The sequence below is a fragment of the Mandrillus leucophaeus genome, unplaced genomic scaffold, assembly GCF_000951045.1.
Source record: "Mandrillus leucophaeus isolate KB7577 unplaced genomic scaffold, Mleu.le_1.0 Scaffold818, whole genome shotgun sequence".
NCBI classification, from domain to species: Eukaryota; Metazoa; Chordata; class Mammalia; order Primates; family Cercopithecidae; genus Mandrillus; species Mandrillus leucophaeus.
The window spans coordinates 1,309,498-1,324,015 of NW_012108897.1; the positions used below are offsets into that span (position 1 = coordinate 1,309,498).

At 37.4% G+C, this 14,518-nt stretch overlaps 1 protein-coding gene across 1 annotated transcript in view; it reads right to left on the reverse strand.

Moving 5' to 3' along the window:
* Positions 1-6,630: 6,630 nt before the first annotated feature.
* LURAP1L (leucine rich adaptor protein 1-like) overlaps positions 6,631-14,518 on the reverse strand; it is a 47,027-nt gene continuing 39,139 nt past the window's right edge. The window contains exon 2 of the mRNA XM_011967902.1: positions 6,631-7,378. Within this exon, the coding sequence (XP_011823292.1) occupies positions 7,004-7,378 (375 nt within the window). The 3' untranslated portion in view covers positions 6,631-7,003. The remainder of the gene's footprint in view (positions 7,379-14,518) is intronic.

Here is a 14,518-nt window from a genome sequence, read left to right on the forward strand (position 1 = left end):
AATTTGAGACAGCAAATTAACAATGCTTTACAAAGTCTTCATGTCTAAAGAATTCTCTATGCACCTTTGTAGGTTTCCAGAAAGTAAATTAAAGAAAACAAGCTGAATTTAGCATAGTGTCATCATTCTGAAGACCTATTATTCTAAAGCATGTACTGTAAAGGTGAAAACTTGTTTTGCCTTTTTAAAAAAGTCTCCATATCAATTAGCTGTGTTATGGTAACATTGAGGATGGAATAAAAACAACTGTATTTCGTTTGTTTAATTCACTGCTAGCACTGTGTATTAACAGTACTAAAATGCAAGTTGCACTTTAAACATTTTTTTCCTGCAAGAGTTTACAACTGCCATAGGAAATAACGATGTGAAAATCTCAAAATATTGTTAGCTCAAGAATGGCTTATATAGACAGCTCAAAGTCAGCAAACGTTTTCCAGAAACCTCTCTCAGAGTTCTGCTTATAGTTTATTGGGCAAAACTTTGTCCTATGGCCATGGTTAGCAACTAGGGGGCTGAAAATGTAACTATTTTATTTCTGCAGGCCTTATGGAAGATATTCTCCAGAGAGATTGACAAGTTATTGGATTGGTCACACAACAGTATGTATACTTAAATTATATGCACTATGATGAGCTAGTCTTAATTTCTTCCTTCTTAGATATAAAACAGATTACTTGATTGTTTATTATAATGATAATAACATAAAGTATTAAGTGTTTCTGTGTACTAGGTTACATTTCAAGCACTTTCTAAATATTAATTCTCCATCAATTTTATGAGGCAGATATCATTATGTCCGTTTTACAAATGAGGAAACTGAGGCACAAAGAAGCAAAGTTACTTATTCCAAAATTACTTAACTCAAACATAATCTTGAGTGGTAAAACAGGGATACACTGAACCCTAAGCCTTGATAGTTTATATTATCCCTTAATTGCAAGTTAACGATTATGCCATTTTACTTCTTAAATGTCATTCTTTTTCCTTTAATATTACATCAATTGTATTTTAAATAAAATAAATTATTTCTGTTTTGCATTAAAACATCTTGAGCCACTCATTCTATGCTGCAAGTGTGGATCTGATGATTTTCTGAAGCTTAATTTACTGAAGCTTAATTTAGACACACAAAATGGCCATATTGTCTATCAAAGGTACAAGTTGCCCAAGAATGCCTCATTTTCCTTATTTGTACTATTCCACGTGTCCTCTAGCAGCCCTTTCACACCTAACACCATGCAATCTTTGAATTAAAAAAAAAAACTAGATTTTTGAGGATTTAGCAGAATATGTATATATAATAATTTCATTCCATTATTTTGTGATGAACAAAATTTTCAGGGATTGATTGAGGGAGTCTTCACTAATACTTTTGTATAAAAATCACAAGGAAATTGCTTTCAGCGGAAGGCCAAGTGACAAGAAGCTGGAATGCATCAGCAATAAAAGAGTAAGGAATATTCCTTTGCATGAGAGTGAAAAAATGCAGAGTTGCTAGCTGGAAGTATATTTGATTTATAGGTGTATTTGGCTGATGTCAAAATAATTGTAATAAATTACTCTGAGAATAATCTAAAACTTCAAGAAAGCATACATTTTCCTATTGGTACAGGATCCTTCATTAGTAAAGAGTGAAATAATGCAGCCTCTGACAGTTCTTCCTCCCATATTGGAAAACAGACCCTGCACACAGTGTTGATGACTTGAAAGAATGCAAACTTGGACCATATTTGTAATGTCACTAGCACTCAAATACAGGTAGATGTGAAACAATCCCAGAGCTCTGATTTGACCCAACCAGGCCTTGGGTTACATAAAAATAATCCACAATGATAGGTGAGAATATTTGAGTTTTTGTGTTTAATGGGAATTCTCTACTAAATATTTGAACAATGATAACAGTGATTACATAGAAATAGCATAAGATTGATACAGCAGTTCAAGCTGAGAAATAGAAACTGTACCCTGCTTGCATTCCTTGGCTCTGGCCTCTTCTTCTACCCTCATAGCCAGCAATATATCATTTTGCATGTCTTCACTTCTCTCTTCCATTCTCTCTCACTTTTTTACTCTGACTCTCCTACTTCTCTCTCATAGGGCCCATCCAGATAATCCAGCGTCATCTTTCTATCTCAAGATCCTTAACTCAATCACATCTGCAATGTCCCTTTTGCCACTTAACAGGTTCAAGAGTTTAGGAAATGGACATATTTGGGGTGAGAGTGGAGACTGTTATTCTTCCAATCAGAGAAACGTACTAAACAGATGAACTCTCAGAGGCAGGTTTCACACCTTCTTCATCTTCCTAACACCAGGACCTAGCACAGTTATTGCCTGGCACCTAAAAGGCACTCAGGAAATGTGTAATAATTGCTTTAGTCAAAGAAGATTTACTTGGTATCTACTATGTGACAGATACTTTTCTGGGTTCCGAGGGATATGGCGGTGAACAAAATAAAGTTATTCCTCTCACAGACCTTTCATTCTAGTGTGGGGAGGCAGAAAGTGCACCCCAAAACGTTAGGTGCTGATAAGGGTTAGGAAGAAAAATAAGCCAGGGTAAGGACGATAAACAGTGCCGGGAGACTCTGGGAGAAGTCCTCTCAGACAAGCGGCCACTTGATTGGAGACCACAAAGAACTAGGGAATCAAGACTTACGTGTATTTAGGGGAATATTTCAGAAAGAAGAAACGAGAAATGCAAAGATTCTGAGACAGGAAAATGCTTGGATTTTGAGATTTGTAAGAACTAACAAGGATGCAAATGAGGCTTCACAATGAGAGAGGAGGGGAGTTGTACTAGATGAGGTCAGGCAGAAGGATGGCAGATTGCACGGGGTTTTGTAGTCCACAATAAAGATTTGGACTAGACTCTGAAGAGGATAGAAATTCATTACAGGGTTGAATAGGGGCTGGTAAAATCTGACTTGTGTCTTAGAAGATTACTCTGCTGTGCTGAACACTGACGGTAGGAAGGTGGGGATGGGAGGAAGGAAACAAGGCTATTGCAGTAGTTTCAGGGAGAAGCGATGGTGCTTGAATTAGAGTGATAGCAGTGGTGATGATGATGAGAATCTGTAGCATTCTGGATATATTTCTAACATGTAACTCATACGATATGGATGTTGTATAACGGAAAGAGAATAGTTAAGAATGACCTCAAGGTTTTGAACTGAGCAATTGATGAGTGGAAGCACCATTTACTACACTGGGAAGGATTTCAAAATGAGCAAAATTTCCATTTTGGATATGTTCGGATTGAGATGCTTATCAGACACCAAATAGAGATGCTGCAGGGGTAGATGGACATGGGAGACTGGAGTGTAGAGGAGAGATTGGGGCTGGACACATACATTTAGAAATCTCAGCACATATATGACATTCAAAACTACGAAACTGAATAGATTCTCCAGGGGAGCAATTTTGGAAGAGAATTGAGCCCAAGTACACTCTTGCCTTTGGAGGTCAGAAAAAATGAAGAGAAACCAGCAGTGGAGTCTGCAAACATGCAGGCGTTGGGGGATGGGGGAAAGTCTTGTCCTGGAAGAAAATGAAGACATTCTTTCAAAAAGGAGTGATCAAATATGTCAACTATTGTGAGATCAGTAAGATGAGGAGCTTGAAATAACCATTTATTTTGTTTTCTTTTATTTGATCTATATTTATTTTTATTAGAAATAGGGTCTTGCTTTGTTGCTCAGGGTGGACTCAGACTCCTGGGCTCAAGCAGTCCTTCTATCTCAGCTTCCTGAGTAGCTGAGACAACAGGCATGTGCCACTATGCTAGGCTTAATAATCATTTGTTGGTTGGGCAGGATGGCTCATGCCTGTAATCCCAGCAGTTTGGGAGGCAGAGGTGGAAGGATCACTTGAGTCCAAGAGTTTGAGACCAGCCTCAGCAATGTAGTGAAACTCCATCTTTACAAAAAATGAAAAATTAGCCAGATATGCTGGTGCATACTTGTGGTCCCAGCTACTCTAGAGGCTAACTTGGGAGGATTGCTTGAATCCGGGAGTTGGAGGCTGTAGTGAGCCATGATGGTGCCACTGTATTCTTCCTGGGTCACACAGTGATACCTTGTCTCAACAAAACAAAATTTAAAAAAAAGTTTATTTTGTCCTCGTGGAGGTGATTGTGTTTTTATGAAGTTGGGGGAACAAATGCCTGAATGCAATTATATGTGGGGCTCCAAGTACCTTTATAGTCCACCCACAGTAAATAATATTTTTTGCATTTCCAAACATTGATGAATACTTAAAACTTTATACTATGTACTTTGGGGCTGACTGGTAGTATAAACATTGTTTCCTTGAAATTTAGTTAAGACTCCTAGGGGTCTTCCAGAGTTCCTTTATTTGCAAAACTCCAAAAATGTACTAGTTTTAGCTTGTCTAAATTCCTTACATCTAATTATTTTCCATCTATTAAAAGACTAACAAGTCCATAAAAATTGAGAGATTAATGTAACTGAGGAAAATTCCATCTTCTCTGGGAAAACACAACTCAGTGTAGGCAGAATAGTTTGAAAGATACTACAACTTTTTACTCCTTTTCCTTCTGGTGCTGACAGAGGTCAAATATCAAATGGTCCAGGTCAGAGATTAGTTACGGGGATTATTCAGTTAAAAGTGAGGCACTCCTGTGTACTCACTCTCTTGAGACCAATGAATATGTTAATAGTTAGTGTTGCTTAATTGTTTATTGCCTTCCTTTTGGTAGAATCAATTATTGAAAAATTGTTGGCTTCCATGTGGTTCCATGTAAGCCAGTTCAGAGATTAGTTATGGTGATTCTTCAGTTAAAAATGAAGCACTCCTATGCGCTCACTCTCTTGAGACCAATGAATATGTTAATAGTGTTGCTTAATTGTTTATTGACTTCCTTTTAGTAAAATCAATTATTAAAAAACTTGTTGGCTTACATGTGATTCCATATTTTTAAATGGTGGAATCTATATTTGCTGTCTTGCAAAAAATATTGGAATTAATATAAAGCATATAAAATATTGAAACTTATAAAACCAAAAACGTTCTCAAGTGTTCTGCCAATGTTCATTATAGGTTTCTTAAAATACAATATATAAATGAAACCTATTCCAGACACTTCTTCCACATTATGCTCTTGTGCTTTTTGCATTTCCTTTCTCCAGAGGGAAAATTTATAGAGGGCATAGGGTGGACATATAGCAGGGGAAGCGGGTTGCATGAGAAGAGTGTAACAGAAATTTACCAGATTGTATTCACGATCTGAGAACAGAAATAGCCTTTCATGTGCATGGCTTGTTCAAGGCAAAAGGTGGGTTTTAAAGAAGTTAGAATTTACCCTTGATGGCTCATACTCTTGCTGCCTGCCACTTCTCTGTAGTTGAGGATATTCTCCTTGCAAGGCTATAGACATATGGTTACATATTTCATTATCTTCTGTTTGAAATTGGTTGGTTACATTTTTAATTTTTGTTATAGACTTACATTTGCTTTCTCATTCCGATTTTGTTATTTAACATCAATAATTACCAAAGAGGTTATTGAGTTTTACTGTTAGGAATAAGACAGATGCAAGTTAAATCCTAGCTTTGACACTTACCGGGAGACTTGTCTCAGTAGCCTGCCTTCTATTTGCCTCGATTTCCTCAAACATAGGATGGTAACAGTCCTCACATTATGAGACTGTTGTGATGAGGATTATATCAAGCAATTTATGGGAAAAGATCAGTGCAAAATATAAGCCCTGATATATGTTAATTGAAATTGAATAATATATGCCTTGGAAACAAACAATAAATTTGACATGTGTAGTAAGCATATAATAATAAAGGAAATTTGGGTGAAATATTTTTCGGGTATGGACATTTCTCACTTATAAGAAGGAAGACTTTTTGATTTGTATTGTAGAGAGTTTAGTCCAGAAACATTTATCATTACAAAGAACAGCATGAAATCTTAGATTCCTTCACTAGGAGTTATCAAGATAAAAGAAATGCAGAGGATTAATAACATTATATCAAAACTAAATGTCCACTCTCTATGTGAGTTACAATATTCTATTTCAGAAAACTAAGAGATTATTTATACTAGGATGAACAAATATCATACTGGACTTCTTAAATGAATAACAATTCTGCTTCCCTACTATTGGGATATTTATCTGTCTTTCTATCCATCTGCTTGTATGCATCTAAGTATTTGTACATCCTATCAGAATTGCAAAATGCATACAAGTAAGTGCCAACAAAATCTCAAAATACAATTAAATTTAGGACATTTTTGCCTTGAATGGGCTCCATACTTAATCTCAATTATTCTTTGACATTTGGAAGAATAATATGTATTATAACACAAATAAACATATGATTTGAGTTAGAATCACTGATGACAAAATGTTAATCGAAAGTACCAACACAAGGGTGAGTTGGTTGAACAGACTGTGTATAGTTGGGGACTTCCAAATGATTGTCATGTGGGCGTGTGTGACTAACAGTATTGTTGATTATACACTAGAATGTTGTGGCCTAGAAATAATGCTTAATTTTGTTCCAAGCATTTTGTTCAACCTGATATGCAAACAGTAATATATCTCGATGTCTCCTGGAAGATGAAACCTTAAATCATTTAAGAACACAAGCAACAAAATTAACTGTTATCAGACTTCAGTTTATTGTAAAATTTAGCAAAGTTTTTCTTGTAATCCCTGACCCGTTGCTCTGAAAACAAAAGCAAAAACATAATTATTGCTTATACTTTTCCCCCTACTTTGTTTGTGCTACTGTAAAAGAAGGGAGAAAATCATTGTAATAAATAAAAAATAGAGATATAACAGAGGAAAATAAATCAGTTCAGATGAGAAGTATTAGGAGCAACAGAAATACCATTAAGCAGTTTCAAAATCAGCTTCTTTTAAAAAGGTCATCTTATTAAAATAAAAATCACACCAAAAATATAGCAGCGGAGAAGAAGGATAAATACAAGTTAATTGCACACCAGTCCCATGCAAAAAACTGTGTCACTAGCCAAAGCAGTAGTAGTCTGAATCCAATTTAGGACGCTTGTGTAGTGCCTGTGGGTCCTCTATTAGGGAGCTGTCACTGAATTGGTCCAAGTCTGAAGGGGTCTGATGGCCTGGGACATCATCTGCCAATGTGTCCAGATAACTTCCCACGGAAATGCCATCCAGCCCATCACTGCCATCGTGTAGGCTGTTGTAGCTGCCACGTAAGGAGGTGCTCTGACTCTCCAACAAACTGCACAGGCTACCACTGAGGCTGCTGCCTCTGCTGGTAATGGTGGCTTTCTCTTCAATCATCCACTTGATGGACTCGATGCTCTCATTGATTACAAGCAACTGGCGCATGAGCCTGACGTCTGTGGCTCTGAGGTTAATCTATGGAGAAGGAGAGAAAAAAGACATTCCAGTTATTTTACATTCTTGAAAGACTTCAAATTCATTTGGGGACTTTCTGCTGCATTTCAGAATTTTAAATTCACAGAAAAAAATGTAAGTGGACTGGATCTCAGGAACTTTTGAAAATTGCTGACTGATGGTAGGAGTTGTAATAAAAAAAACTCACTTCCTGCCAGATTCATCAGGCTCCAAAAGGTACAACAAAACCCCTGCTGCATCCCTGACCCTAACCAAGTGACCTGAACATATCATATTGAATGGCAAGTTCTCTACTACAAAATTTATTTTCTCTTTGGCCAGATTAAGTTCATTAATGTTTACATTGTAGTATATATGTGAGTCCTGAGGGGTGGGGAGAAAATGAAGGTGAAGAAATTAAGGAGTCATCCTCAGCTCATGGAAGACTCTAAAAGCCTCTGATTATAGAGTGATAATGTGCCAAGTGTCATCATAAAAGTACAGCATTAATTAGCAAAATATAATAACACTATATGACAGGTATTATTATTTTTGTCTTCATTTTACAGATGAAGAAGATAAATCTATAGAAAAGAGTTAAGAGTACAAGAAAAAGGCCTGTATTCTTAATGACTATATTAACATAGACAGTGCTGAATAATGCTTTTGCTTTTAAGAAACAAATTGTTCTAATATTCCCTGAATCCAAAGGATGGTGATACACTAGGCTGATCCAATTTATGAGATGAAGCGAACAAATATTTCTGTAGATCTGACTATTTGTTTCAGATATATCAAGGGCACCGCAATCAAAAGTGGGATATCAGATGTTGGGAAGGTCTGAGATCTCCCTTATGTGCCTTCTAGGTGTGTGGTTCTTCTGATAGATCTAAGTTACTTCCGGGATATCTATCTCCAAAGCCACAAAGCAGAGTCTCTTCGCAGGTCCCACAGTTTACTGTAAACATTTGGTAATATCAAGAGGTGGTGTTTGGGGAGGTGGTGCTGTAAGAACTCCCATGATTGTTCTGTTGAAACAGAAGAGATAGGGCTCTTGAGTCCAGAGCCTGGCAGGGCCATGTTTGGCCACTAGAGGTCCTAGTCACATTCTCTATGGTTGGTTGGTTTGTTTTTTTGAGACAGAGTCTGGCTCTATTGCCCAAGCTGGAGTGCAGTGGCGCAATCTTGGCTCACTGCAACCTCCGCCTCCTGGGTTCAAATGATTCTTCTGCCTCAGCCTCGCAAGTAGCTGGGAATACAGGCACACACCACCATGCCCAGCTAATTTTTAGTATTTTTAGTGGAGACAGGGTTTCACCATGCTGGCCTGGCTGGTCTCAAACTCCTGACCTCGTGATCTGCCCGCCTCAGCCTTCCAAAGTGCTGGGACTACAAGTGTGAGCCACCATACCTGGCCTTCTCTATGGTTTAAAAATTGATTTCTGTCCCTCCAGTTGGGTTATTGACCCAAAAGTCTCAGTCATACTAATTCTTTCGTAGGATCCAGAGCTAATTCAGATTTATATCAGTTTCTGGAATTATCTGAATTAACATTCATTCTTGGATGACTCAAACTGTAAGGAAGAAAAGAGCGAATTGTCCTCAAAAGTATTCATTTGTATTGTAAAAATATTTCCGTGTGAGGAGTTAATCCATAACTGAAGGATTGAGGGAACATGATGAACAAACATTAGGAGAGGTGGAAGTTGCATTAATAACTCCAAGAGATGCAAGATTGTGCAGGTTTCAAAAGAGTAAAAATATATCTATGAATACAAAAAGCATAAAGTACAATTTAAAATCCCTTAATTTTACTGGAATATTGAAGTGACTTGAGTGACTTCTTCATCTTCTCTGAACAAAGCACTAAAAATAAATTGCACAGGGAGTAACAAAGAAAATTACTTTTCACTGAGACGTTCATGAACAGAAGGATGTGAACTTAGCCTTGAGATGCCCCTCTATTTGTTGGGGTGTCTCAATAACCTTGCAATGACTTTATGTTGAGGAAGGAGGCTTTCTGACAGTCTTTATGTTTAAATTCATCCGCACACCCTATGAGCCAGGAAGACGATGGTCAAGTTACAAGTAATACAACAAATATTTATAAATCAACAACAATTTGCCTAGGTCCACTGAGCAGCCCAGAAAAATCAATATGAGTCAAACTTTTGCAAAATTATTCAGCAGTCATCTGTAGCAGATAAAACATGCTGGCCCCTTGGCACAATATCAATCTGACCATTTCCCAACAACTCCCCAAATGAATCACAGTTGCATTTATTCACATCTCCACCCTCTCCCATGAAAATGTTCCAGCCCATTCCCAGCTCTGGGCATGCTCCTCTGTCATTCCCCATTCTTGAAAAACTTTACTCTCTTCCTCTCCAAATACTCTCCATTCTCCAAGTCATACTTCTCTCATCAAGCACTACTTGAGGGCTCCAGCCTCCTCTGCTGGCCTGCTTCACCACTACAGTCCTATTAGCTTATCTCCCAACATAGCTTAACTTTGTACTGTCATATACTGCCATTGATTGTCTTTCAGCATTTTCAACTAGGCTGTGAGCTCCTAAAAGAAAGAAGCCATGTCTCACATTTCTTCTATATCTTAAGGTCTGTCCTAAGCATTGGTTGATTTTTGGGAATAGTCATAATTAGTTGATTTTTGGAAATAGCCATAATTTTAGGAACTGTGAAAGTTTAGCTCTTAAGACAGTAGTAATACATGTTCATAACAACTATGCCACCAGGGGTTAAAACATACTTAGAATACATTTTTTTTGTCAGCAATTTTTTTCTGACTTACACAGTGGCTACATCAAGTACAAGTTTTTCAGTTTTATTAAGCAATAAGAAGAAAAGAGGAGTGGACTATGAAGTAACAAAAGCTTCCTTTGACCATGAAATGCCTTATTTAAGTAGGAAAATCTTTTTTTTTTTTTTTTTTTTTTTTTAACTGAAAGGAAAACATTCACAGGCCATTGAACCACTGTTGGGAAAAAAAACGACGAAAGCAAGTCGGTTAGAACGTGTTGATCTGGTTGATAATGATTATAGATTTAACTGTGTCTAACCCTGTGTCCTCCCAGGAGAGAGTAAACAGCTTCCCACCGTGGGAGCGCTGGGCATGCAGGTTCACACGCTGGCAGGTCCATCACCAGGAGCTCCAGGCACAGAGAGCCCTGGGCCGGCCCAGCTGCTGCACTCTGCTTTCTCTAAGCACCAAGGTGCGGTTATGCTACCAATGACCCTTGAAAGTATGAGCAATGCACCAAAGAACTAAATCACAATGACTCTTCTGTCTCTGGTAACTGCTCCGCCTTTCCTCACTGTTATTCATTTCAGTCTTTATGAAGTCTAGCCATCAATTAAAAACAGAGTAGCCTTGCGCTGGCAGCATGAAACTGTGTGTTTCCTTCTGTTGGAGTCTTACAAGGTCCCGCAACTTGACTTTGAGGATACTGAGAGTTGAGATCTCCTAAGGGTCTGAGTTTAAATGTCACCTCCTAGGAGAACCTGATTCCTGATCAATCATAATATGCAATACCCATGCCTAGATTAATATTACATTTTCATGTCTGTTTCCTTCATAATATTTATGACTAGTTGAAATCATAATCTTTATCATGGATTTACCTATTATTTTCTGTTTCCCCCATGAGCATGGAAGCACCACAGAGTGCTTGGGTCTTGATCTGTCCTGGTCACCACTCTATGCCAAGACCTAGAAGAGTATCTTACACAAAGTAGGTGCTAAATTAGTACCTGTCCAACACCTGAATAACAAACATTGCTTCAGATTGGATTATCTGTTGGAATCTGAGGTTTTGCTGTGGGTCAGTAATATGTGACTTGAGAGGGGAAACAAAGTAGCCTCAGGAAAGAACATTTCAATATTGAGGCATTCCCAGCAGATAATCCCTTCTATTCCTTCTCCAGATTCAAACACTGAGTAACTGGTGTGAGGTTATTCCTAGCTTAAATTTACAGAGTATGAGATAGTATCTCTAAAAGGAAGTGGACTTCAAGGTGTGAGTCACACTCCAAACATTATTCTATTTGTTCAGGGGTGATAACCGGTACTAGCACAGTGTGGGTGTTCTGTAAACACTTGGCGAAATGAATTGAACAAAGGGAACAAACAACCAGGACATGTACCAAAAAACAACACAACAACAAAAAAATAAGGTTTGGACTGATTGATCCAAAGGTCCAAAGATATGTGGATGTCCTTTCTTCTTTTCCTCTTCATTTCCCCTCCTCCACACTTGTCCATACAGTTTATGTCATATGGTTCACCTTCCTACTTAGTCTCTCAGGCTTCAGGATTGTGATGTCACAGGTCTCTGTATTTTAGGGAGAATGCGGAGATTTCATGTCATTTTTTTTTTACAGGTGATGAACTGAGTCTATGGTAGAACTTGAAATGAGGAATCTTGAAGGAGAAAATATTCTTAACAGTAAACTTTCCCAGACACCTTTTTTTCTTCTAGGCTGCCATTTTAATACTGAAAGAATACAAATGTTATACATTGGCGCAATGGAATCTAAGAATGCAGTCGGATTTTTGGTTGCTAATCAAGTTGACTTCTTTGTGATGTTGTATGAGAACCATGGTACTGACTCCAATCTGCCACTGCCACTCTCTTCTTATTTGACCTCTGGAGAAGGCGGCTTGGCATACAGAACCTCAGTTTCCTTATACATGAAGAAAAATTAGGAGATTTCATTCTGAGCTGCAGTGAACCATGGGACTCAGTGAAGGTGGTAAAGTAGTTCTGTGAACAAAGACTAATCTTACCCAATAAGAAGACTGAATTCAACTGAGGCATCCACCTAACATACCTGGTTTTCATACTGAGATTTCCTTTCAGATGTTTAATAACGTCTTATAACATTTCAGGCATTTAATGTTTAATTTAGTAAGAAGATTCTACAGATCAGATAATCTCAGGATTTCCTTCCATTTTGACATATTCTCTGATATTTTGCATTCCTGTGATCATTTCATTACAAAATTGTCTCTACTATGGAGAAAATTATGCAGGCTATAGAGGAGACAGAACAGTCAATTCTGCTGCTCAGTAACTCCAGCACAAGATGTAGCTGGTAAAAACTCATGGCTAAGGCCAGAAGTTTGGGCTTGATGTTAATTTTAGTTAATTTTAGGTACTTTATCCAAAATTTTGTCATAATAATACTTTTTGCTCTCACTATTTGGGTTTGAATAAAAGTTATTTTTTGTATTCCACTCCAAGACAAACATGCATATCATCTTTAATATGTCTATACATTAACTGAAGTGTGCACATGAGCTGCTGAATGTATCTTCCAAATAGGGACATTTTTTGCCTTTCTCGCCATACTGGAGACTTGGATACCATCATATACTTATGTTTCTCATAAAGCACTCCTCCATTATTGTTACCCTTTTATTTATGAATGTCAACTAATCAGATAAAAGCAGGTCACCTGCTAGTTAGGCATTTCTACTGCAAAATCCACAATATTCAAGATGTAAATCCCAACCATTCTGCAAGCTGTAATATGAATTAGAAGGAAGAAGAACTTCTTTGCCAGTCCATAGTCACATACATTGAAGGAAGAAAGATTAGACTTGCTTTTTAATGTGATGTTCTAATCCTAGTTTCTCATTAGGAAAAACTAATCATCATTCTCTCTGACTTGTAGTTGGTGGAAGAGAGTTTAGTTCTGTCAAGGCCTCTTTTCTACCCACATTTATTTTAGAATATATTTTTAAAAGTCTATATGAACTGAAGAGCTGTTGTAAAAGCACTTGGAATGTTGTTTTTCCAGAAATTTATTCCAGTTTGTTTGCTTGTTCCTTTTGCATAACCTTCTTGTGTCCAAATTTATCCTCTCTCCAAACTCAGCACATCCTCAATTTGATGATCACAGAAGATTTTCTGCCTACCCATCTTTAAAATTTCCAGCAGTTTTTTCAATATCTATACTTATAAAGCACTCCTCTGGTTTCTCAGAAGATCCATAAAATATTATCATCTTTTTGCAGTCTGAGAAGACACTGTACAACATTTCCACTCACTGTTTTTGGTTTGGAATGGTTCAGGTGAAAAGCCTACAATTACACAAAAATCAGTGCTGTTCCTTCCGCCAAAGCTTTCCTTCACTTTCTCAGTCAGTTCAAAATTTACAACAAAATTTGTTTCTAATTGGGCAACAGAGAATTCCATTTTTATATCAGTCAGCTTTGTCTTCCTCCATTTTTGTTGTTTATATGTGGAACTGAACAATAACTAAAACAGTTCACTCTTTTCCCAGAACCTTATAGAAGAGTAATTTCCCCAAAGATTAAATTACATACATAAAAATACTGTCATCAGCACAGCGGACTGATTGATGTTGTTTTGATAAAGTAGAAAGCTGTATGTGGCGTATTTGAAAGGGGCATATGTGACTCCCGTGAATCATAAGCATAAATTCCGGCCACCAGGCCTGCTCGTGAGATCTGTACAGTTTCTTCTGGTGAGTCATCTGATTGCCAAAGCAAGACATGCAGCTTTTCAGTATGATTTCATCAGATTCTAGGTCCAATTGATACTTAGATGCTTGCGATGTCAATTCCTTTTCCATATTCTAATACAGTGAAAACTGTTCCCCTGAATATTTTCAACATGAATGTGCAAAGTGTAATTTAGGCTGATGCAATAGGCTATAAATCACCTGAGCCAAGATTCATTTAGAATGATCTAACAAAAACATGGACTCCCCATATTCACAGCAGAGAAGCTTATTCACATTGAACACAGACCAGAGAAGTGTTTCCACTGATTTATAGTAAGTATTGTGCATGCATGTCTTTTCAATTTTAGAACTTAAAATATTCTTCTTTTCACATGGAAGACCAGGGCATGTTAACGTGCTCCTCTGTGATCTGTAGTGGCCACAATTACATTGTAAGGGAAGGACACAGGGTAGTGTGCCAGTAAATGTTTAACAAGCAGCTTCCTGGGAAAAATAAACGTGCACACACACACACGCATGTGTATATACATACAATACAAATGTGCTGATATAGAAGATGTATAACACATTTTACAGATAATAATAAAATATACAGAACTTTCTATTGTCAATTCCATATGACCAACTGATTTCAGAGAATGCTTTTTTTAA